We start from the raw sequence: 21,868 nt of genomic DNA on the forward strand, positions 1-21,868 counted from the left end.
TCAGGCTTTCTCTGTGTAGCCTTGCCTGTCCTGGACTCGCTCTGTACACCAGCCTGGCCTCGAACTCACAATGATCCACCTGCCTCTGTTTCCCAAGTGCTGGGATTAAAGGTGTAAGCTACCATTGCCTGGCTGAGGTTTTGTTTTGTTTTGTTTTGTTTTTTTAAAGATTTATTTATGCGGCTGGAGAGATAGCTCAGTGGTTAAGAGCACTGACTGCTCTTCCAGAGGTCCTGAGTTCAACTCCCAGCAACCACATGGTGGCTCACAATCATCTATAATGTGATCTAATGCGCACTGTATACATAATAAAACAAAATTTAAAAAAAAGATTTATTTATTATGTCTTTGTCCGGTCCCAGCCTGCGGGAAAAATTGAACCAGGGTTCACCTGAAAGAGGGAGCGGGGATTGAAAGCAGGATACAGAGATGCGAGAAAGTACGAATCAAGTGAGGACATTTCTGATCAAGATTCACTTTATTGCCGACCAGCAGGAACGTATATAGAGCAAGGTCAATAGGATTTATTTTAATCCCACTCACCCTAGCCCCTGGGTAAGAATGCAATAGCCTAAATCGCTCCCTGTAGAACTTCCTAGTTCTCTGAGTAGTTCCCTGTAAGAACTTCCTAGATGCTCTGGGTGGTTCCAAGTTGAGACTTCTCTACTTCTTTCAAAGGTAAATAGTCCAAGGATGGCCTAGAACACAGGACCTCGTGATGAGGTAAAGGTCAGCAACTCGAAGGTCACAGCATACAGCCTAAGCACAGGATTTTTAACATGACAATTTGGTACGGGTTCCCACTTTTATATATGCTCTGCCTGCATGTACCCATGCAGGCCAGAAGAGGGCACCAGATCACATTATAGATGGTTGTGAGCCACCATGTGGTTGCTGGGAATTGAACTCAGGACCTCTGGAAGAGCAGTCAGTGCTCTTAACCTCTGAGCCATCTCTCCAGCTGTAGGTGTATTTTTTGTGGTTTTTTTTTTTTTTTTTTTGAGACAGGGTTTCTCTGTGTAGCCTTGGCTGTCCTGGACTCCCTTTGTAGACCAGGCTGGCCTCGAACTCAGAGCGATCCGCCTGCCTCTGCCTCCCGAGTGCTGGGGTTAAAGGCGTGCGCCACCACCGCCCGGCTCTGTAGGTGTATTTTTTAAAATCTATTTTTTATTTTGTTTTCTTTAAACCTCTTCCTACTCCCCGCCCCCAATCCCTTCCAACACCCCAACACCAGGTAGGAGAGAAAAGAGGTTAGTTGGGCGGTGAGGGGGGAACATAGTTTTCCTTAGCTGCTTCCTGCTGCTTAGAGTCCTGGGGTTCCTTGGGGCAAGTCCAATCCTGGTTCAGGGTATCTTCAACTTCTCATCAACTTGCACCCAAATCAACCAGGAGCAGCACGGAGAGAAACCAGCAGCTTTCTTCTCTCTCCGATCCCCCCCCCCCCGCCCCCCCGTGTCTGTGTCTGTGTCTCTGTCTGTCTCTGTCTGTCTCCGTCTCCGTCTCTCCGTCTCCGTGTCTCCGTGTCTCCGTTCCCCTCCCCCCTCCCCCTCCCCCTCCCCCCTCCCCCCTCCCTCTCTCTCTCTCTCACGAGCGCTGGGTCTGGCATTTATACTAACTGGCAAAGACCACGCCCTGCTCCAGGTCTGTCTCTGTCTGTCTCCGTGTCTCTCTCTGTCTCCCGTCCTCCGTCTCCCCTCCCCCTCTCCCCTCCCCCCTCCCCCTCCCCCCTCCCCCTCTCCCCTCCCCCCTCTCCCCTCTCTCTCTCACGAGCGCTGGGTCTGGCATTTACACTAACTGGCAAAGACCACGCCCTGCTCCAGGCAGCTCCCAGCTGACAAACATCACAGGCCCCCATATCCCACACCTGGGATAAAAAAAAAAAAAAACATGGTTACATATAACCCAACCCCTCCACAACAGTGTAAGTCTGTCGACCGGCACGTCCATGCCATGGAACATGTGTGCTCAGAGGACACCGTCATCTTTCAGGAGTTGGTTCTCTCCTTCTACCCTGCGGGTCCCTCAGAGAACACTCTGGTAGTTAGGCTTGGCCAAAGGTACATTTACCTGTGGAACCGTCTTACCGCTCCCCCGTCCCCGCTTCCTGCTTCTCCTTCTTGTTTTTCCAGACAGGGTTTCTCTGTGTGGCCTTGGCTATTCTTGGACTGGCTTTGTAGACCAGGCTGGCCTCGAACTCACAGAGATCAGCCTGCCTCTGCCTCCCGAGTGCTGGGACTACAGGCGCGCGCCTCCCCCACCCTCCACCCCACCCCCATCCCTAGGAAACGTCTTCAACAGCTCATGATAGCCATGACTTCATAACCTTTTTGCCTCAGGCTCTTGAGAGCTACAGTTTCAAGAGTAAACCACATTAATGGGAAAAATTAATTTAACTAAGTTCCATGCAAGGTTTTGGCATATTATCAAATAAATATTTAAATATAATCTAAAGTATTTTTCGGACTATAAGACTCACCTGACCATAAGACGCACCCAGTTTTTAGAGCAGTGAAGCAAGAAAAACAGCAAAAAAAACAGCAATCGGACCGTAAGACACATCCTAACCCCCTACACCCTCTTTTTTCAGGGGAGGGGGCGTCTTATGGCCCAAAAGATACAGTGCTTATCTGCTCATCTGAGGCTGAAGTGTAACTGCATGTCCCATGGCTTCCTTCCTGTGTTTTGTTGTGTATTTTTTTTTTTACTGAGACTTTTTTTTTTTCCGGGCAACCTTGACTGGCCTTGAACTTCTGATGCTCCTGCCTCCAGCTACCCAGTGCTGGGATCACACACAATGCCCACATGCCCAGGACACTTTCTTTCCCCACAGAAAATCTCCTGATGGGGGAGGAGGGGCTGGAGAAATGGCTCAGAGGTTAAGAGCACTGACTGCTCTTCCAGAGGTCTTGAGTTCAGTTCCCAGCAACCACATGGTGGCTCACAACCATCTATAATGTGATCTGGTGCCCTCTTTTGGCCTGTAGGTATACACGCAGACAGAGTATTGTATATTAAATAAATAAATAAATAAATAAATAAATCTTTAAAAAAAAAAAAAAGGAAAAGAAAATCTCCTGATGAAATCTTAGCTGTGGCCAGAGCAATCCTGCCCCAGCCGCCTGAGGAGGGGCTGACCCATCACACTGGTAGGTGGTCATCACATGTCAATTTCTCGCTGACAGAAGAAAAAAAGAAAAAGAAAAAGAAAAAAACAAACAAACAAAACCATCCATAGCTGCTGTTTTCCATGATCCAAACATTTTAAGAATAGACTTTGGGGTCGGTTACACAACCGTGTAAATGTACCAACACTGCTGACCCAGACACCCGAAAGTGGCTGAAATGGTAAATTTTATGTCCTGTGGTTTGGTTTTTTTTTTTTTTCCCCCACAACAGAAAAAGGAGAACAGAAGCTCAAAGCAACACACCCTAGATCCCCGACATCTTGTCATGAAAAAGACCTCTTGGTGGACATGGTCGCGGTGGCGCATGCCTGGGAGGCCAGTGCTTGAGCCGCTGAGGCCGGAGGCCTGAGTTTGAGCGTGGGTAGCATAGAAGACCTTGCTCCCCACAAATGCGGGAGGGATGTGCAGGTGTGGGCAAACTCCACACCTTTTCAGCATTGACCTGGTGCTGGTTGTCTGCCACCTGTGGGCCGATGACTTCTTACTAAAATGTGATTGGTTGATTACTGTCACCATGCTTGTAGGTTAGTCTGACCCTGGACAGGGCATCAGAGCAGGAGCTACCAGAGGGGAACTGTCCGGTTGCGGTCTATTTATTCAGTTTTTATTTTCGTTTTGTTTTGGTTTTTCGAGACAGTTTCTCTGTGTACCCTTGACGGTCCTGGGACTCGTTTTGTAGACCAGGCTGGCCTGGAACTCACAGCGATCCACCTGCCTCTGCCTCCCCAGTGCTGGGATTAAAGCAAATACGATGATCTTAATTTGGCATGTGCTTCCCTAGACACACTGCGATCAAGGCCCAGAGGAAGTAGCTTTGCTCTTCCCCACAAGTTAGGGATTTTTTTTTTCTCCATTGTTGGGAACTGAACCCAGGGCTTTGTGTCTGAGCAGGTGCTCTACCACTGAGCCACGCCCCCAGCCCCTCACTGGGGGATACTAGACAGGGGCTCTACCACTGAGCCACATCCCAGCCCCTCACTGGGGGATTCTAGGCAGGGGCTCTACCACTGAGCCACGCCCCCAGCCCCTCACTGGGGGATTCTAGGCAGGGGCTCTACCACTGAGCCACACCCCCAGCCCCTCACTGGGGGATTCTAGGCAGGGGCTCTACCACTGAGCCACGCCCCTAGCCCCTCACTGGGGGATTCTAGGCAGGGGCTCTACCACTGAGCCACACCCCAGCCCCTCACTGGGGGATTCTAGGCAGGGCTCTACCACTGAGCCACGCCCCCAGCCCCTCACTGGGAGATTCTAGGCAGGGGCTCTACCACTGAGCCACACCCCAGCCCCTCACTGGGGGATTCTAGGCAGGGGCTCTACCACTGAGCCACACCCCTAGCCCCTCACTGGGGGATTCTAGGCAGGGGCTCTACCACTGAGCCACACCCCAGCCCCTCACTGGGGGATTCTAGGCAGGGCTCTACCACTGAGCCACGCCCCCAGCCCCTTACTGGGAGATTCTAGGCAGGGGCTCTACCACTGAGCCACACCCCAGCCCCTCACTGGGGGATTCTAGGCAGGGGCTCTACCACTGAGCCACACCCCTAGCCCCTCACTGGGGGATTCTAGGCAGGGGCTCTACCACTGAGCCACACCCCAGCCCCTCACTGGGGGATTCTAGGCAGGGCTCTACCACTGAGCCACGCCCCCAGCCCCTCACTGGGGGATTCTAGGCAGGGGCTCTACCACTGAGCCACACCCCAGCCCCTCACTGGGGGATTCTAGGCAGGGGCTCTACCACTGAGCCACGTCCCCAGCCCCTCACTGGGGGATTCTAGGCAGGGGCTCTACCACTGAACCATGCTCCTACTCAGCATTATTTTTTCACATATGAAGAAACTGAAGCCATAGCTGATGGTGAGGTCTGAATCTACTTATCTTTCACCATCTCAGCATACTGGGACAGCCTATGTCCCTCCCCATGCAAACCTCACAGCCTAAGACAGAGGCTAAGATACGGGGGGCTGGGGCTGGGAAAGGTCTCTGTCCTCTGCCCCGAAGCCAAAGTCGACACACAGGGTGGCTGTGGGCTGTTTGCTGTTTGCTGCCTGCAATGTTTGCTCATCCCGGGGACAGGGACAGGGACAGGCTAAAGGTTGTACAGAGTGGACATCAGGAGCAACTGAAAAAAAACAAGTGTGCCAGGGACAGGGGGTGGGAGCAGAGAGAAGAGGGATCAGTGAAGAGAAGGGGACAGCCTGGTGACCCTGATACCCTAGTGCATGTCTGAGGACTTGGTCTCATCCCCAAGAGCCAAACTGCCCTTCAAGTTGTCAAGCATGCCCCAGCAAACAAACAGCAGCTCTCCTTTTTTCCTCCGGTTTTGTTTGTTTGTTTTTGTTTTTGTTTTTTTGAGACAGGGTTTCTCTGTGTAGCCTTGGCTGTCCTGGACTCACTTTGTAGACCAGGCTGGCCTCGAACTCACAGCGATCTGCCTGCCTCTGCCTCCCGAGTGCTGGGATTAAAGGCGTGCGCCACCACCGCCCAGCTTCTCTTTTTTGTTTTAAGACAGAGTCACACTGTAGCCAGGCTGGTCTCAAGCTCATGGTCATCCTCCTGCCTCAACCTTCCAGGTGCCTGCTCTCTTTTCCTCTTGGTTCCTGATCTTGTCATGATTGAGAATCTGAGAATCCCTCTTCTTACTGCTGAGATCATGCACCCTTGCTCTTTTTTGGTTTTTTGGTTTTGGTTTTTTGAGACAGGGTTTCTCTATGTAGTCTCTTGGCTGTCCTGGACTTGCTGTGTATGCCAGGCTGGTCTCGAACTCACAGCGATCCACCTGCCTCTCTGCCTCCCAAGTGCTGGGATTAAAGGTATGCACCACCATGGCTGGCTTTTTTGGGGGGTGGGGTGTCGAACAGGGTTTCTCTGTATAGTCCTGGCTGTCTCGTACTCACTTTGTAGACCAGGCTTGCCTCGAACAGACAGAGATCTTCCTGACTCTGCCTCCCTGAGGGCGTGCACCATTGCCCCTGGCTTGAGTTCTGTCTCTAGCATTGCATAAAACTAGGCACAGTGCCACAGGTCTATAGTCCTAGGACTTGGGAAGTGGAGGCAGGAAAATTCACAGTTCACCATCATCCAAGTTTGGGGGTAGCCTATGTAGCCTCCATGACGCTGTTTCATATTTAAAAATATAAATATTAAAAAATCTTTTAAAACTCAATTATGGGCTGGGCAGTGGTGGCGCACGCCTTTAATCCCAGCACTTGGGAGGCAGAGGCAGGTGGATCTCTGTGAGTTCGAGGCCACCCTGGTCTACAAAGCGAGTCCAGGACAGCCAAGCCTACACAGAGAAACCCTGCCTCAAAAAACTAAGCCAAACCAAACCAAACCAAAACTTAATTATGGTCCAGGACAGCCAGGACTACAAGAGAAACCCTGTCTCGAAAAACCAAAAAATGAAACCAAAACAAAAAAACTTAATTATGTAGCTGAGTGGTGGTGATGCACACACCTTTAATCCCAGTGCTCAGGAAGTGGAGGCAGGCAGATCTTTGAGTTTGACACCAGCCTAGTCTACACAGTTCAGGAACAACCAGGACGACATGCAAAAATCCTGTCTCAAAATAGAAACGGGCTGGAGAGATGGCTCAGTGGTTAAGAGCACTGTCTGAGCCCAGCACCTTGGTGGTGCACGCCTTTAATCCCAACACCGGGGAGGCAGAGGCAGGCAGATCTCTGAGTTCAAGGCCAGCCTGTAAATGAGAGATAAACATGTTTTTTGTTTAGATCACAAGTGGGGGATGAGAAAAAGACTGTTTGAGAGAGCAGGTGATGTTTATCCCTATAGAAGTCAAACCACCATGTGGGGGAGATTGGTTATTAAGCAGCTGAAAAACATCCTTGAACAAATTCTGAAAGGAGGTATAAATGTGAGCCAAAAACAAGAGGTGGGGCCTTTGGAGACTTGGGATAGTTTTGGCTGTTCATCACTCCACTTCGAGACTCTCCTAGAGAGAACCTCTCAAGGGGAAGGTTTTGGGGCTCCTGGCTCTGGCTGAGGTTCCTGGTTCTGGTTGCTCCAGGTTCCAGCAGAAGAAATCCTGCTGGTTAGGCCAGGAGACTTGGTCCTCAGAACTGACAACCTTACGGTTTCATTATTGTATTCTTTAATCTTCTTTTCCTATTTGTTTAGATTAATCAGATTATAAGTGGTACTCTCGGTTAATAAGTTTGTAATAAAGTATAAGTGTTAAGAAAATTAAGCATACATGCCTGGTCTACAAAGCAAGTCGAGGACGGCTAAGGCTACAGAGAGAAACCCTGTTTCAAACACAAAAACAAGGTGGGCGTGGTGGCGCACGCCTTTAATCCCAGCACTTGGAAGGCAGAGGCAGGCCAATCTCTGTGAGATCGAGGCCAGCCTGGTCTACAAAGTGAGTCCAGGATAGCCAAGGCTACACTTAGAGAGACCCTGTCTCAAACAAACAAACAAACAAACAAACAAACAAAAAGACCAAATAAACAAACCAAACCAAAACAAAACAAAAACAAAAACAAAACAAAAAAACAGAGCACTGTCTGTTCTTCCAAAGGACCGGGGTTCAATTCCCAGCACCCACATGGCAGCTCACACTTGTCTGTAACTCCAGTTCCAAAGGGATCTGAAACCTTCACACGAATGCACATAAAACAAAAGTAAGTAAATATTTAAAAAATACAAATACACAAAAGTAATTACCTATATGCTGTGGGCATGTTGTACACCTGTGAGCCTCTGGGAGTTGGAGCTATAGACAGTTGGCAACCGCCCACTGCAGATGCTTGGAACTGAATTCTGGTTCTCTGAGACAGCAGTAAGTGCTCCTACCTGTTGGGCTGTGTCTCCAGCCCATCCGATAAAGGTGCCGGCCATCAAGACCATGGCCTGAGTTCCATCCCCAGGACCTGGAGAACCAACACAGGCAAGTTGGCCTCTGACCTCTATACATTCACTGTGTAGGTCACGCACACTCACACACACAGAATAAATTTTTCTTTTTTTTTGCCAAGGCAGTGGTGGCACATGCCTTTGATCCTGGTTCTTGGGATGCAGAGGCTGGTAGATCTTTGTGAGTTCCAGGTAAGCCTGGCCTATTTAGGAAGTATATAGCAAAACTGAGTCTCAAAAAGGAGAAAAGAAATGAAGAAAAGAATCCCCCAGTGAGCCCCTAGGGCGTGGCTCAGTGGTAAAGCCCCTGCCTAGAATCCTCCAGTGAGGGGCTGGGGGTGTGGCTCAGTGGTAGAGCCCCTGCCTAGGATCCTCCAGTGAGGGGCTGGGGGTGTGGCTCAGTGGTAGAGCCCCTGCCTAGAATCCCCCAGTGAGGGGCTGGGGGTGTGGCTCAGTGGTAGAGCCCCTGCCTAGGATCCCCCAGTGAGGGGCTGGGCTGTGGCTCAGTGGTAGAACCCCTGCCTAGAATCCCCCAGTGAGGGGCTGGGGGCGTGGCTCAGTGGTAGAGCCCCTGCCTAGGATCCCCCAGTGAGGGGCTGGGGGTGTGGCTCAGTGGTAGAGCCCCTGCCTAGGATCCCCCAGTGAGGGGCTGGGGGCATGGCTCAGTGGTAGAGCCCCTGCCTAGAATCCCCCAGTGAGGGGCTGGGGGCGTGGCTCAGTGGTAGAGCCCCTGCCTAGAATCCTCCAGTGAGGGGCTGGGGGTGTGGCTCAGTGGTAGAGCCCCTGCCTAGAATCCCCCAGTGAGGGGCTGGGGGCGTGGCTCAGTGGTAGAGCCCCTGCCTAGAATCCTCCAGTGAGGGGCTGGGGGCGTGGCTCAGTGGTAGAGCCCCTGCCTAGAATCCCCCAGTGAGGGGCTGGGGGCGTGGCTCAGTGGTAGAGCCCCTGCCTAGAATCCTCCAGTGAGGGGCTGGGGGTGTGGCTCAGTGGTAGAGCCCCTGCCTAGGATCCTCCAGTGAGGGGCTGGGGGTGTGGCTCAGGGATAGAGCCCCTGCCTAGAATGCCCCAGTGAGGGGCTGGGGGTGTGGCTCAGTGGTAGAGCCCCTGCCTAGGATCCTCCAGTGAGGGGCTGGGGGTGTGGCTCTGTGGTAGAGCCCCTGCCTAGAATCCCCCAGTGAGGGGCTGGGGTGTAACTCAGTGGTAGAGCCCCTGCCTAGAATCCCCCAGTGAGGGGCTGGGGGCGTGGCTCAGTGGTAGAGCCCCTGCCTAGGATCCCCCAGTGAGGGGCTGGGGGTGTGGCTCAGTGGTAGAGCCCCTGCCTAGAATCCTCCAATGAGGGGCTGGGGGCGTGGCTCAGTGGTAGAGCCCCTGCCTAGCACGTGTCAGGTCCTGTTTTTTGTGAGAATGCAGTGTGTTAAGGCAGGCCTAGCACCAAGATCTCTGAGTTTGAGGACCGCCTGAACTAGAAAGCGAGTTCTAGATTAGGCAGGGTGGTACATTAAAGCCCTGTCAAAGAAGAAGAGGAGGAGAAGGAAGAGAAGAGGAAAGACAGGCTTAGCAGTGTGGCACATACCTATAACTTCAACCCTTAGGAGGATGGGGGTGGGAGGGTAAAACAACCCTTACTTTGAGCTATACTTCTGAACCCTAGCGCTGTGGTTAGCTGTAGCTGGCAGTGGCTAAAGACACATTGGTGAGAACAGTCTTGGCCTTGTTAGCTGGGGGCTCATAGTGACAGTTCCCAGAAGGTAGCCAGCTAGGGTTTGCAGAGCTGCCTGGCTCAACTTGGGGTCCGGGAGGGCTTCCTGGAGAAGGCGACATGAGCACCTAGACCTGGCAGGCGAGCACCACGTCTCTCTGGTTTCCTGTCCCTGCCACGCTGTTTCCTATTCCTCTTCAATTACCCATTTTCAGTTTAATAAGTGCCTACGCTGTGCATTGGGACCTCAGATCAAGACTCCACACGTATCCGGGACACGCCAAACCGGCAGAGTAAAAACCAGCGTCATGCCAAGCTATGCATCCCATCCAATTCCCTGACCTCTGGCTGTGTGACCTTCCGTGGGTAACTTTACCCCCTCTGAGCCTCAGTGTTCTTAGGACATGGATAGGGTTCTCAGAGACGAATCTTTGGGGGGGGGGGAATCATAAAGTTAAAACTATGTAGACAGGTACGGGGAGCTGGAGAGATGGCTCAGCAGTTAAGAGCACTGGCTGCTGTTCCGGAGAAGCTCGGGTTCAATTCCCAGCACCCACATGGCGGCTCACAACCTTCTGCAGCTTCAGAAGTGACGCCCTCTTCTGGATTCCGTGGGTACTGCACACATGTGGTGCACACACCTACGCGCCTACGAAACACCCATACACGTAAGAATAAATAAGCCGGGCGGTGGTGGCGCACGCCTGTAATCCCAGCACTCGGGAGGCAGAGGCAGGTGGATCTCTGTGAGTTCGAGGCCAGCCTGGTCTACAAAGTGAGTCCAGGACAGCCAAGGCTACACAGAGAAACCCTGTCTCAAAAAACAAACAAACAAACAAACAAACAAAAGAATAAATAAACCACAAACAAATGGATTCGGGCTCTTTTATTGTCCCTCAGCCGCCACCCCAGTCCAGAGCTCTTCAAGGAACGCTTGTCCTTGTTCTATAGGCTTTTTACTGGTGTGGCATGACAAGGGACCTGGCACATCTCGTAGACCTCAGTCTTTGCTTTGAGGCGACCGGCTAAGCACTCAGGCAAATGTGGTTTTAAATTTCTCCTTCACCTTGCCAAATGCCTCTGAAAACCAGGTCCTTTGGAGAGAGACAAGAACAGAGTCGGTTTTTATAGAACCCTCCAAGGGGTCTGGACCTCTCCTTCCTGGACCCTTGGTGTTCCTTTCTTTCATCTCCACCCGCACTGTCTGTGGAATGAAAATCCTCCATTGTAGCTGGGCGTGGTGGTGCACGCCTGCAATCCCAGCAGTCAGGAGGCAGAGGCGGGTGGATCGCTGTGAGTTCGGGGCCAGCCTGGTCTACAGAGTGAGTCTAGGACAGCCAACGCTACACAGAGAAACCGTGTCTCGAAAGACAAACAAACAAACAAAATTATAATAATAGTAACAATAATAAATATATAAAATATAAATGTGGATTATGGGCATCAAGCTCAGGCCCTTACAGACATTTTATGAATTATCTTTCCTCAGTCTCCTTCCATCTTCTTTTTAGTTGTTGTTGTTGTTTTTAATCTTGTAAAAAGCCAGGGCCACCACACCCCACAAGGCTTGCTGTCTCTTGTTTGCTGCCCGCCTCCCTTCTCTAGCCTGGGTTTGCCCAAGATGTTATTCTTTCTCGCCTGCCCAAGTTCTTCTCGCTGGAAGGGCCACCCTCTCTTGTCTATGGATCTTCCTGCCCCAGGGCCCTTGCAGTTTCCCTTCAAAGGAAACGTTCTTGCCAAGTTTAGGCCTGCCTGGGTCTTTGTAATCACCCTCCGGGATCTCACTTGAAATGAATGATTTGTCTCCTTGCCAAAAAGGAGCAGAAATTGGCTAACCAGCCTGTTTACAACATACCAGGTGTCTCTCCGGGTGCCTTCATTCCGCGCCCCCACCCAAAGCCACCCCCTCTTTTTTTTTGTTTTTGTTTTAAGTGAGTCTTGTCACGCTGCCAAGGCTACGGGTCTCCAACTCCTGAACCGCCTCCTCTTCCCCCGCCCCCCCTCAGCTCCTCAAGTTGCGGGAGTCTTTTTTGCTGCTGCTGCTGCTGTTGTTTTGTTTTTCGTGTTTTTTTTGTTTTTGTTTTTGTTTTTTTCCGAGACAGGGTTTCTCTGTATAGCCTTGACTGTCCTGGACTCACTTTGTAGACCAGGCTGGCCTGGAAACTCACGGCGATCCCCCTGCCTCTGCCTCCTGAGTGCTGGGATTAAAGGCGTGCGTCACCACAGCCTGGGTGCTGGGAAATTTACCCAGCATTCCCCCCAACCTCTCTTTGGCTAGACAGCTCCCTCCCACTGTGACCCCCGCCTGCCCCCAACTCTCTTTTCCTTCAAGGTCATGTCCTTTCTCAAGATCACACAGGAGTGGCTCAAGGTCTACCCTAGCCGTCTGCCAAGCTTAGGCATTTTACCGCCACCTAGAAGCGTCACTAACTGGTGGCTAGGAGCTACACGGCCTGTCCCCAGACTCCAAGGACTAGCTCTAATGACCTTAGGGACAGTGTTAATCATTTTTCGGGTGCTCAGTTTCCCTGTTGTGTCAGGACTGGGTTGCCCTTTAGGGTTTGTATGCAGACACTCCTCCCCTCCCCCCCTTCCCCCCCCCCCGCCCCAAGAACCCCATGCGTTGCCCTGAAAGGTCCTAACCGGGTCTTGGTCACCAACTCCTTCTGTTTGATATGGTCAATGGCTGCCTTGGCCTTGTCCTCCAAAATGTTCCCAAACTCCTTTAGTTTATCCGGTAAGCGCTCCAATGTGCTGGACAAGTCAGGGGCCGCCTGGGCGGGGGCTGGGCCTGCAGCGAGAGGGTTGCAAGCAAACCCGTTAGGCAGTGGGGGGGGGGGTGCTGGGGGGTGGGGGGCAGCGGGCAGAGGCGGGGGGGGGGGGGGCGGCGGCGGCCGAGGGCGGGGAGGGGGGGGAGGGTTACTGGACACTTGTCTTTGACTGAGTGGCCCAACTCCAGCATCTACGCCCCGCCCCTTTTAGAAGGCTCAGCCAATCCGAGAGGGGGCGTGTCCAGTTAGGTGGTGTTTAGGCACTTTCCAATAGACTTGCCTCAGGCACTAATCCGCTTTGACAGAAAAGTCACCAGGCAGGTGTTGAAATGGGGGTGGGGGTGGGGGTGGGGAGGGGGGGAGATCAGAGGGCAGAGATCAGAAAGAGACCTCAGAGCTCTTGCTCCAGGGTCCTCTAAGCCTGGACCTCGGGAGCCCACGACCAGCTTCACACTTTTGTGCGTGTGTGCGTGTGTGTGTGTGTTTTTGGGACAGGGTCTCTCTGTGTAGCCTTGGCTGTCTTGGACTCCGCTTTGTAGAGCAGGCTGGCCTCTAACTCACAGCGATCCACCTGCCTCTGCCTCCCGAGTGCTGGGATTAAAGGCGTGCCCCAGCATGCCCCGGCTGGTTTCTTCACACTTGTAAGCCTCCTCCTTACCTTCCAAAGCCATGGCCAAGGCCAGGATCAGGACAGGGAGACAGACGAAGAGCCTCATGGTGGCTGCAGGCGCACCCTGGAGGCAAACGCGGGAGGGGACATGGTTAGCACCCACCATCGCCACCGCCGCCCCCACCACCGCCGCCGCCACCACCACCACCTTCCTCTCGCTCCCCCCCCCCCCCCATCCAGTCTCTTAGTAGGAAGTTAGGAAGCGGGGGAAACAGTTTTCCATGCACTAACCTGGATCTAAGCCTCTGACAGGAGGACTGTAGGGGTGGGAGGATCCGGCACAGTGGTTTAACAGGTTGCGGAGGGGGGCGGAGCAGGCTGATCACCCTCCCTCTAAGCTTCCTCTGTGCCCACCTTTTTTTTTTTTTTTTTTTTTTTTAAAAACCTTTTTGTGACATAGGATCTTTGGTTGACCCGGAACTGGGACATGTGACCCTCCCGCCTCTGCCTCTTTAGTGAGTTGGCATAGCAGGCTTCTATGTCCTCTTCCGCCATACTGGTGGCTAGTGGATGCCAGGTCCCCTGCCCCGGCCCATCTTTTAGCCCTACAGCTTGTCACTGGGCAGCACCGTCCCTCACGCCCACTTGTCACTGATCGTCATCCTCGGTCCACTCAGGGAATAAATGGTCTCACCCTCTGTCTCTGAGGCTGTCTTGTTTTAGGGGGACACCGATCCCCAAATCTCGCCCCTAGTCCACACTGCACCCTCAGGTTAGCTCTTCTTTTCCTTGTATACAGGGCCTCAGCTTCCCCTTTGTCTAGGATGCTGGGATCTGCCTGCCTGCCAGCCTGCCTGCCTGCCAGCCTGCCTTCACCTCCAACGCCTTTGCATCTGGGTACCCCAGATCTTCTTTTGACACCCTCTGGCGACTTAACTTGACATCCCCTAACCTCCCTTCAGCTAATCAAAACTGCAGAACCTCTCAGCTTGCAAAATGCCAGTGTCCCCCTCCCCCCCCTCCCCACAACAGGCACAACCCCCACTCCCTGCCCCTGAAAACACTATTAGCTCTTGTTGGGCCTCCCAGACCCCCCCACCCCCACCTCCTGGCCCCAAGCCTGCCTCTCCCAACCCCCCTCCCTCCACCACATCCTTTTCCCTGAGGCCGGAGTCCAAGGCCTTTTCCCTCCCCCAGAGCTGTCCCTGACCGACAGTGACCCCCCCTGGCAGCTGGTGACTATGGGTCTCAGACTCTTAGGTTGGCTGGCCTGGTGCCGCTGCAACCCACGTGTCAGTTCTAGGGAGGGGGGGGGTACACACACACCAGGGGGGCATGGTTGTGAAACGGGTGGGAGAGTTTTGACCCTGGCTGGGTTGCAACATCTCAGGGGCCAACTCACAGCTTCTAGTCCCTGTGGCCGCCAGGCCGCCATGAGCCTCTTGTTTCCTGAACTGAATCCCGCTCAATCCTCAGGCAGCCGTCGGAATAATGGGACAGGTTCTCCCCTGTCTCTCCTTAGCAAACAGGGGCTTCCTGTGCCACAGGTAGGGTAACGGAAGCACAGCTAAGGTCGTTAAAGTACTAGTCATTCAACTCTGAATTTGTTTTTTATTTGCTTCTTTTGTTTTGTGTGTGTATGTTTTGTTTTGGTTGTTTGTTTGTTTTGAGACAGAGTTTCTCTATGCAGCCCAGAACTCACTCTGTAGAGCAGGCTGGCCTCGAACCCACAGTGACTCACCTGCCTCGGCATCCAAGGGATGGGATTAAAGGTGTGCACCAGGATGGCCTGGCTTCTCTTTTTATTTTTATTTTTTTTGGTTTTTCGAGACAGGGTCTCTGCTGTGTTAGCCTTGGCTGTCCTGGACTCGCATTGTAGATCATGCCGGCCTCGAACTCACAGAGATCCGCCTGCCTCTGCCTCCTGAGTGCTGAGATTTAAGGCGTGCGCCACCACCGCCCGGCCTGGCCTGGCTTCTTCCACTCCTACCTGAGTCTGGGTTTGGCCAGCATTCCATGGCTCCTCACAATCCTTGTTCTTCTTTCCTTTCTTTTCTTTTTATTTTTTGGTTTTTCGAGATAGGGTTTCTCCGTGTAGCCTTGGCTGACCTGGACTCTCTTTGTAGGCCAGGCGGGCCTCGAATTCACAGAGATCCACCTGCCTCCGCCTCCTGGAGTGCTGGGATGAAAGACGAAAGGCATGCCTCACCACACCTGGTGCCTCACCACACCTGGCGCTCAAACAAACAAAACCAAAATCTCTCTGAAGAACTCAAAACCTCTCAGCTAGGCCTCGTGTCACCAACCTGTCATTGCAGCCTTTGGAGCTGAGGCAGGAGGAGTCCGTGTTTAAGGCCAGCCTGGCTCAAATAGCCTAAAAAATAATTCAGGTCTTCAGTGGGAGACATACCCGCTATGGCCTCCCCTCATTTTGATATCTGGGGGCTCTGAGGGTGTTTTCCTAGCTTCCAGTCCCTGGGGGATGCTACCACTCCCTTGGGCCCTGCCACTCAGCCCACTGACTCTTCTCACTGGGACCCAGGGGTTCAGCTGTGGGAAGGGTGAACTGCCACCAGAGAATGCTGAGCTCGGAGGCAGGAAACGCTCCAAGCTTGGGGTGTGCCAGAGGCAGCTGGGGGAACTGAAGCCTTGGCCTGACCCCAAGAGAACAAGCTCAAGCCCTGGCCTGCCTCTGTTGGTGGGAGCCCTGCTGGGTTCCTGAGAACTGAGGGGGTGGGAGGCAAATGCCAGCCAAGGTGTTAGAATTCCGCTTCAGTCGGCCTACCTATGACGTCATGGCCTACCTGATGTGGGGGCGTGGCCATGCCCAGTATATAAAAGGACCGAGCTACCCGACCCCTCCTCCTTCCGCGCTCTTCCTCTGTCTCTCTGGGGTACCCCTCCCCCTCCATGGTAACTAATTTAATAAACCTCATATATTCCAATATCTGCTGCCTGGTATCTTCTTATCATTTTCTTATATTAAACATAAAATTGGTAACGGAAACCCGGGAGCGAGCAAAGCGGCAGCGATTTATATCAGCTTAGAATTTGGGTTTGTAAGGCGGGGCGGGTGATAGGTTCAGAAGGGGATGAATGGGAGACCCAGGGAAATTTTTGTGAGAAGTCTGTTAGGACGAGTTCGGTAGAAAGCATTCCCGACTTAAGCTAATTTCTGAATGCCAGATCCCAGTCAGCTCTTAAAGAGATGTGGAGGGAGCATCTTTGTGTCCCCAGCGTGAACAGCACGGGGGGGGGGGGCGGGGAGGGGGCGGAGAAAGGATGGGGCTGGAGCCAGGGGTCCCCGAAGGCACAGCTCACTTCAGAGTAAAGGGGAAAGACTGCGGCTCTGAGAACCCAAGGTTTTGGAAGGAAGGAGCACGCGAAGGCGCAGAGCAAAAGAAACTGCAGGAGGATGAGATAAGTCAGGAAAACAGGAAGCCAGAGAGGGCAGCCCAGGAGGGAGCAGAGAGGAGACAGAGCCCGGAGAGGAGAGGAAATCAGATAAGGCCACAGGGAGGAGGGAGGGAGGCAAGTGGAAGAGTAAACACGGCTCCAGCTCTCTTCTGCATTTTCAATCTCAGCAGCACCCTGGAGCAGGTGTTGGAAGTTTGGGGAAAGTAACCCAACAGACACAGGGTGGTGCACGTCTGCCCTCTCAGTTCCTGTGGAGACTGAACACAAAAGATTCGAATAGTCAAGGCCAGCCTAGGCTAGAGTGAATTCAAGAAAACAGCTGAGAGTCTAGCTCAGCATTAAAAAAAAAAAAAAAAAAAAAAGGGGGTGGTAAATACAAGAGCCCCTGCCTAGAATCCCCCAATGAGGGGCCGGGGGTGTGGCTCAGTGGTAGAGCCCCTGCCTAGAATCCCTCCAGTGAGGGGCTGGGGGCGTGGCTCAGTGGTGGAGCCCCTGCCTAGAATCCCCCAGTGAGGGGCTGGGGGCGTGGCTCAGTGGTAGAGCCCCTGCCTAGAATCCCCCAGTGAGGGGCTGGGGCGTGGCTCAGTAGTAGAGCCCCTGCCTAGAATCCCCCAGTGAGGGGCTGGGGTGTGGCTCAGTGGTAGAGCCCCTGCCTAGAGTCCCCCAGTGAGGGGCTGGGGTGTGGCTCAGTGGTAGAACCCCTGCCTAGAATCCCCCAGTGAGGGGCTGGGGGCGTGGCTCAGTGATAAGAGCCCCTGTTCTTGCACACTGCTGTGCTTAATCTCTATAGCTGAAAACACAAAGCCTAAGAAACCAAAGTAGAGCTGAAACAAAGCACACCAGGCTCTCTCTACTCTACAGACAGAGACAGTGTCACGGAATGGATGCTGTGTGAGGCAGAAAAGACGAACTGGGGGCTGCAGCCGTGTGGAATCAATCATTCACAGAAACTCAGCAGTTGCTTGGAGAACCTTTATTACGTAAGGGCCACCAGAGGGCCAGAGTGGTGCTGGGGACAGGGCCACCTGCTGGTCACGGATGTCGGCAGCAGGGGGCAGGAGAGGGCCGCTCATTGGCTCTCCTTGGACATCTCCACAGAGGGCTTGGCAGATATGGAGGCCTGCACCTTCTCTACCAGGCTTGACCACTGGCGCTGCATGTCCTCCACCAGTGGCTCGAACCAGTTCTTGAGGCGGGTCTGGAAGATCCCGGCCTGCTGGCGTATCTGTTCTGTCTGCTCCTCCATCTTGACGCGTACCTCCTCCATCTGCTCGCGCATCTCTTCTAGGCGGTCTCGGGCCTGGTTGCCCATCTCCTCCAGTCGCCCTTGGATGCGGGCACCCAAAACTTGGACGCGATCGCGCAGGGGTTTCGCAGCCCCGGCACCCAGGTTGGCTGTGTGCTGGCGACCCTGCTCCACCAGAGGCCCCAGGCGCTCACGGATGGCGCTCACACTTCGTTCTGCGCCCTCGGTTGCCCCGGCTTTGTACACGGCCAGGCGTTTCTGCAGATCCTCTGCATCCCGCATCAGGCGCTTGCGCATCTTGCGCAGGTGGGTGGCGAGGCGCGCCCGCAGCTCATCTGTGCTTTGGCCCAGCATGGTCTGCACCTCATTGCGGTACTGCCCCACTCGGTTACGTAAGTCCTCCATGTCCGCCCCGAGCCTGGCTTGTGCCGCCTGCACCTCTTTGGCCAGCCTGGCTCGCGTCTCCTCGGCCACTGGGCCCAGCTCTTGCTCCAACTCCTTTTTGTAAGCCTTCACTTCCGTCATGGTGTCTTCCATGAGAACCCTGCAGGCCCAGGGGAAACACAGGAAGTGGGGGTGGGGTGGGGTGAGGGCCACGGAGACAGAAGGGCCCAGTAACTAGCATGGGTGAGAAACTAAGACCAGAAATAAGGTGTGGTGGGGCACTCCCGTGTATTCCCAGAAGTTGAAAAAGTTGAGGCAGGAGAATTGCAGAGCCTTCGAAGGCAGCTTGAGTTACAGATTGGGACCCTGTCTCAGAAAAGCCGAAAGCCAATAAACCAAATAAATAAACGCATAAATAGATGCTTGCTAGCCGGGCGTGGTGGCGCACATCTTTAATCCCAGCACTCGGGGAGGCAGAGGCAGGTGGATCTCTGAGTTCGAGGTCAGCCTGGTCTACAAGGAGAGTCCAGGACAGCCAGGGCTACACAGAGAGACCCTGTCCCAGATAGCGCGGGATCCCGCTCCTGGATGTTCAATGGGTGAAAGGGCAGGGGCTGGGCACTCACGTCAGTTCCTGCATGACTTGTGAGCTCTGCAGCTCTTCCTGGACCTGGTCAGACAGCGTCTGCACCCACTGCAGGTAATCTCGTAAGCGGCTCAGGGCCATTTCCCAGGGTTGTTGGCTTTGCCATCCGAACTGATCTGTCATCTCTGGCTCGAGCTCCGGCTCTCCCTCGGCCACACATCCTGCGTAGAGTTAAGTTCAAGGCTAGGGCAGGACCCACAGTGTCTTGGGTCTCTTTGAAGTAACAGTGGGTTGAGAGGTAGTGGGGTCTGTTTAGTTATTACAAGCACGTACTGCCTTGGTATCCTACATAGTACAGAGCTGAGACCAGGCAAGTATGTTATCAGAAAATATATACCTCCCTTTTTAAAAACATAGCGCCGGGCAGTGGTGGCCCACGCTTTTTAATCCCAGCACTCGGGAGGCAGAGGCAGGCGGATCGCTGTGAGTTCGAGGCCAGCCTGGTCTACAAAGCGAGTCCAGGACAGTCAAGGCTACATAGAAGAAATCCCATCTGGAAAAACCAAAAACCAAAAAAGCAGACAAAGTGCCACCAGAGCAAGCCCTTGTCCCCGTACCTGCCAGCAACGTGACCAGCAGGAACCACAGAGCTTTCATCTTCCTGGTTGTGAGAGTCTGGGGAGAAAGAAATTGTCTTTGAACAGCAAGGGAGGGGGGGGGTTCCACCCACCCAGAGAGCCTCACTCTACCTCCCCTCTCAGATCTGTGAAACTTTAGCCAATCACAAACATTTCCCAATGTTTCCAGCTCTTCCCAAAAGGTCTATTTACTCCTGCAGGCTGTTCACTATCTTCCGCAGGGTGGATCCTCTGCCAAAAATTCCAGCCCCCTCTTCTAGGGTCCAAATTCCACTCGACCAAGCCACAGCCCTCAGTCCAATTTACACTCCTCTTTTTACCTTCCAATTGTGGTGTTAATCAAACGAGTTTTAAAAAATCCTCCTCCAGCCCTGACCTCCCACACCCCAGAACTCTGTGGACGCTGAGGCTCGAGGGTTTGAGACCAGCCCGGGTCACTTGGGGACAGTGGGGAAACCAGTAGGTGTTTATTATAAACGCAGCCTAAAGGCTCATCCTGGGTTCTTTCGCTATAGGATGGTCCCATCTTCTAGCTGTGCTGCTGTGCCGCGCACGGCCAGTCCCGTACCCCTCGAGACGGCCCCTCCGTCCTGACTCTGGCAAAGGCTAGTTACCTCTTGTCCTTAGTTCGTCCCCAAGTACCTCTACCACGCTTCCTGCCTTTTCAATTCTTGTCCCTGCTTCCTGGACACCAGGGGATCGATCCCAAGATCCTTTGGGTGAGAGGGTCCCCCAGCCCCAGCCCGTCTTACCAGCTCCTTCAGGAAAACAAGTCCTTAACCCGGGGCTGAATAGGGCACAGCATCCCAGACTTGTCCAATTATAGGGCTCCCCCTGCCCCGCCCCCTCCTCAGAGATAGGGCGGGCTGGGCCAGCCCCCTGTCACGAGGCGGGTTGTCCTCTGGTTCTTCACAGCAGGGCAGAGGAAAAAGGTGGAGTTTGGAGGCCTTGTGGCGCCCCCACCCCCACCCACCCACCCCAGACCCCAAAGGGAGCCGACACCTCATGAAATTATCCAGGCATCAGTGCTAGGGTACCGAGTACAGCCTCCCCACTTTCCTTGGGGGGTCTGGTGCACCGTAAGGAAAAGGGTGGTGGGCTGGGGGCTGTGCGTCAGATACTCAGCTTCTGGGGTGAAGCCTTGGCCCCTCTTTGCTGATTCCTCAGCCACAGAACTGCCCCCATCCCCAGGCTGGGACACTCTTCAGTGCCCTCGGGAGCTGTTTGGTGGTGGCTCCTGCTGGGTTTGAATCGATACATCAAGCCAAGCCCTGGGGCTTCAGTCTTGTCTCTGGCAACTGGAAGACAGATGTGTGACCTTTGGAGGGAGAGCCACCCCAGTATTTTATTTTTGGTTTTTTCGAGACAGGGTTTCTCTGTGTAGCCTTAACTGTCTTGGACTCGCTTCTGTAGGTCAGGCTGGCCTCGAACTCACAGGGATCCACCTGCCTCTGCCTCCTGAGTGCTGGGATTAAAGGTGTGCGCCACCACCGCCCAGCACTTTTTAAAAGTTGTTTTAAGACAGGATTCTTAGGCTGCCCTCAAAGTCACAACCAACCAACCTTCTGCAGCACGTTGGGATTGCAGGTGTGTGCCACTGTGTGTGAATTTGGCTTTTCTTAAGTTTTACTCATAAAACCAGAAAGGCAGTTATTTTGGGGGACACATGCCTGTCCTCGGGAAACTAAGGCAGGATCCTGTGTCAGGGCGAGCTTAGGGAATAGAACGAAGCCCATGCTAAAAACAAGAAGTGGGGAAAGCAGGTGGCACTGGGCCGTCTGGGTATGGCAAAGGGCCCACGCCACTGGCAAGCTGGCTGGATGCACTGCACAGAGAGTTTTTGTTCCCAGATGTTGCCCAGAGAGGGTTAGTATGTGTGTGTGTGGGGGGGATCCACATGATTCTGTGGGATGGCAAGAGGTGAACAACTGATTCCAAGAAGGGTAAAGGGTGCCTGGCCAGGCCCAGGCCTGTTAGCGTTGGCCTCAGAGAACACCAGCGAGGAGTGGGTGTGGTGAGCTGGCTTCCTTGGGTTACTAAGGGTCAGCTCCACCGCACAGCGCATATTCCCAGACCAGGCACTAGAAAGGGTTCCTGCGCTGCTGTCTAGGACATCTTTGCTTGGGAAAGCACTACACTTCCACTGAGGTGCCATTTGAAGTACCCGGTTTGAGGCGGTCACCACACCCTGGCAGAGCAGGGGCTGGAATGTAGCCCCCCTGGAAAAGCACCTTGGTGACGCAGCACCTGCCTGACACACAAGGTCTCAACAACACTGCAAAAACATTCAGTCTTGACATTTCCTTTGTTTTAGTCTGGGAAGGTCCTAGGGCCCCATCCTCCACCCTCAGAACTACTTTCTTTATTGTGTTCAACTTTTTCCAGGAACTTAGTTTCTTCCTGAAGTTTCTGAGACCTCTGACCTTCCCATGGGGAGAAAGTCACAACCTGCTGCCACCTCA

The 21,868-nt window shown here is 53.5% G+C and overlaps 2 protein-coding genes and 1 long non-coding RNA gene across 3 annotated transcripts in view; 1 reads left to right on the forward strand and 2 right to left on the reverse strand.

The window, feature by feature from the left end:
• Positions 1 to 21,868, forward strand: part of LOC311591622 — a 306,130-nt gene that overhangs the window by 174,088 nt on the left and 110,174 nt on the right. The window lies entirely within an intron of this gene.
• On the reverse strand, positions 10,626 to 13,510 carry APOC1 (apolipoprotein C1). Its single transcript, XM_084771456.1, has 4 exons — positions 13,427 to 13,510; positions 13,184 to 13,259; positions 12,398 to 12,545; positions 10,626 to 10,848 (listed from the first exon to the last, which is right to left on the reverse strand). Exons 2-4 carry the CDS (start codon positions 13,239 to 13,241, stop codon positions 10,788 to 10,790), a joined length of 267 nt encoding a protein of 88 aa, XP_084627582.1. The 5' UTR covers positions 13,242 to 13,259; positions 13,427 to 13,510; the 3' UTR covers positions 10,626 to 10,787.
• Positions 17,511 to 20,261, reverse strand: APOE (apolipoprotein E). Its single transcript, XM_084771443.1, has 4 exons — positions 20,159 to 20,261; positions 19,386 to 19,443; positions 18,809 to 18,989; positions 17,511 to 18,342 (listed from the first exon to the last, which is right to left on the reverse strand). Exons 2-4 carry the CDS (start codon positions 19,423 to 19,425, stop codon positions 17,622 to 17,624), a joined length of 942 nt encoding a protein of 313 aa, XP_084627569.1. The 5' UTR covers positions 19,426 to 19,443; positions 20,159 to 20,261; the 3' UTR covers positions 17,511 to 17,621.

The sequence above is a fragment of the Acomys minous genome (assembly GCF_964271855.1).
Source record: "Acomys minous genome assembly, chromosome: 20".
NCBI lineage: Eukaryota > Metazoa > Chordata > Mammalia > Rodentia > Muridae > Acomys > Acomys minous.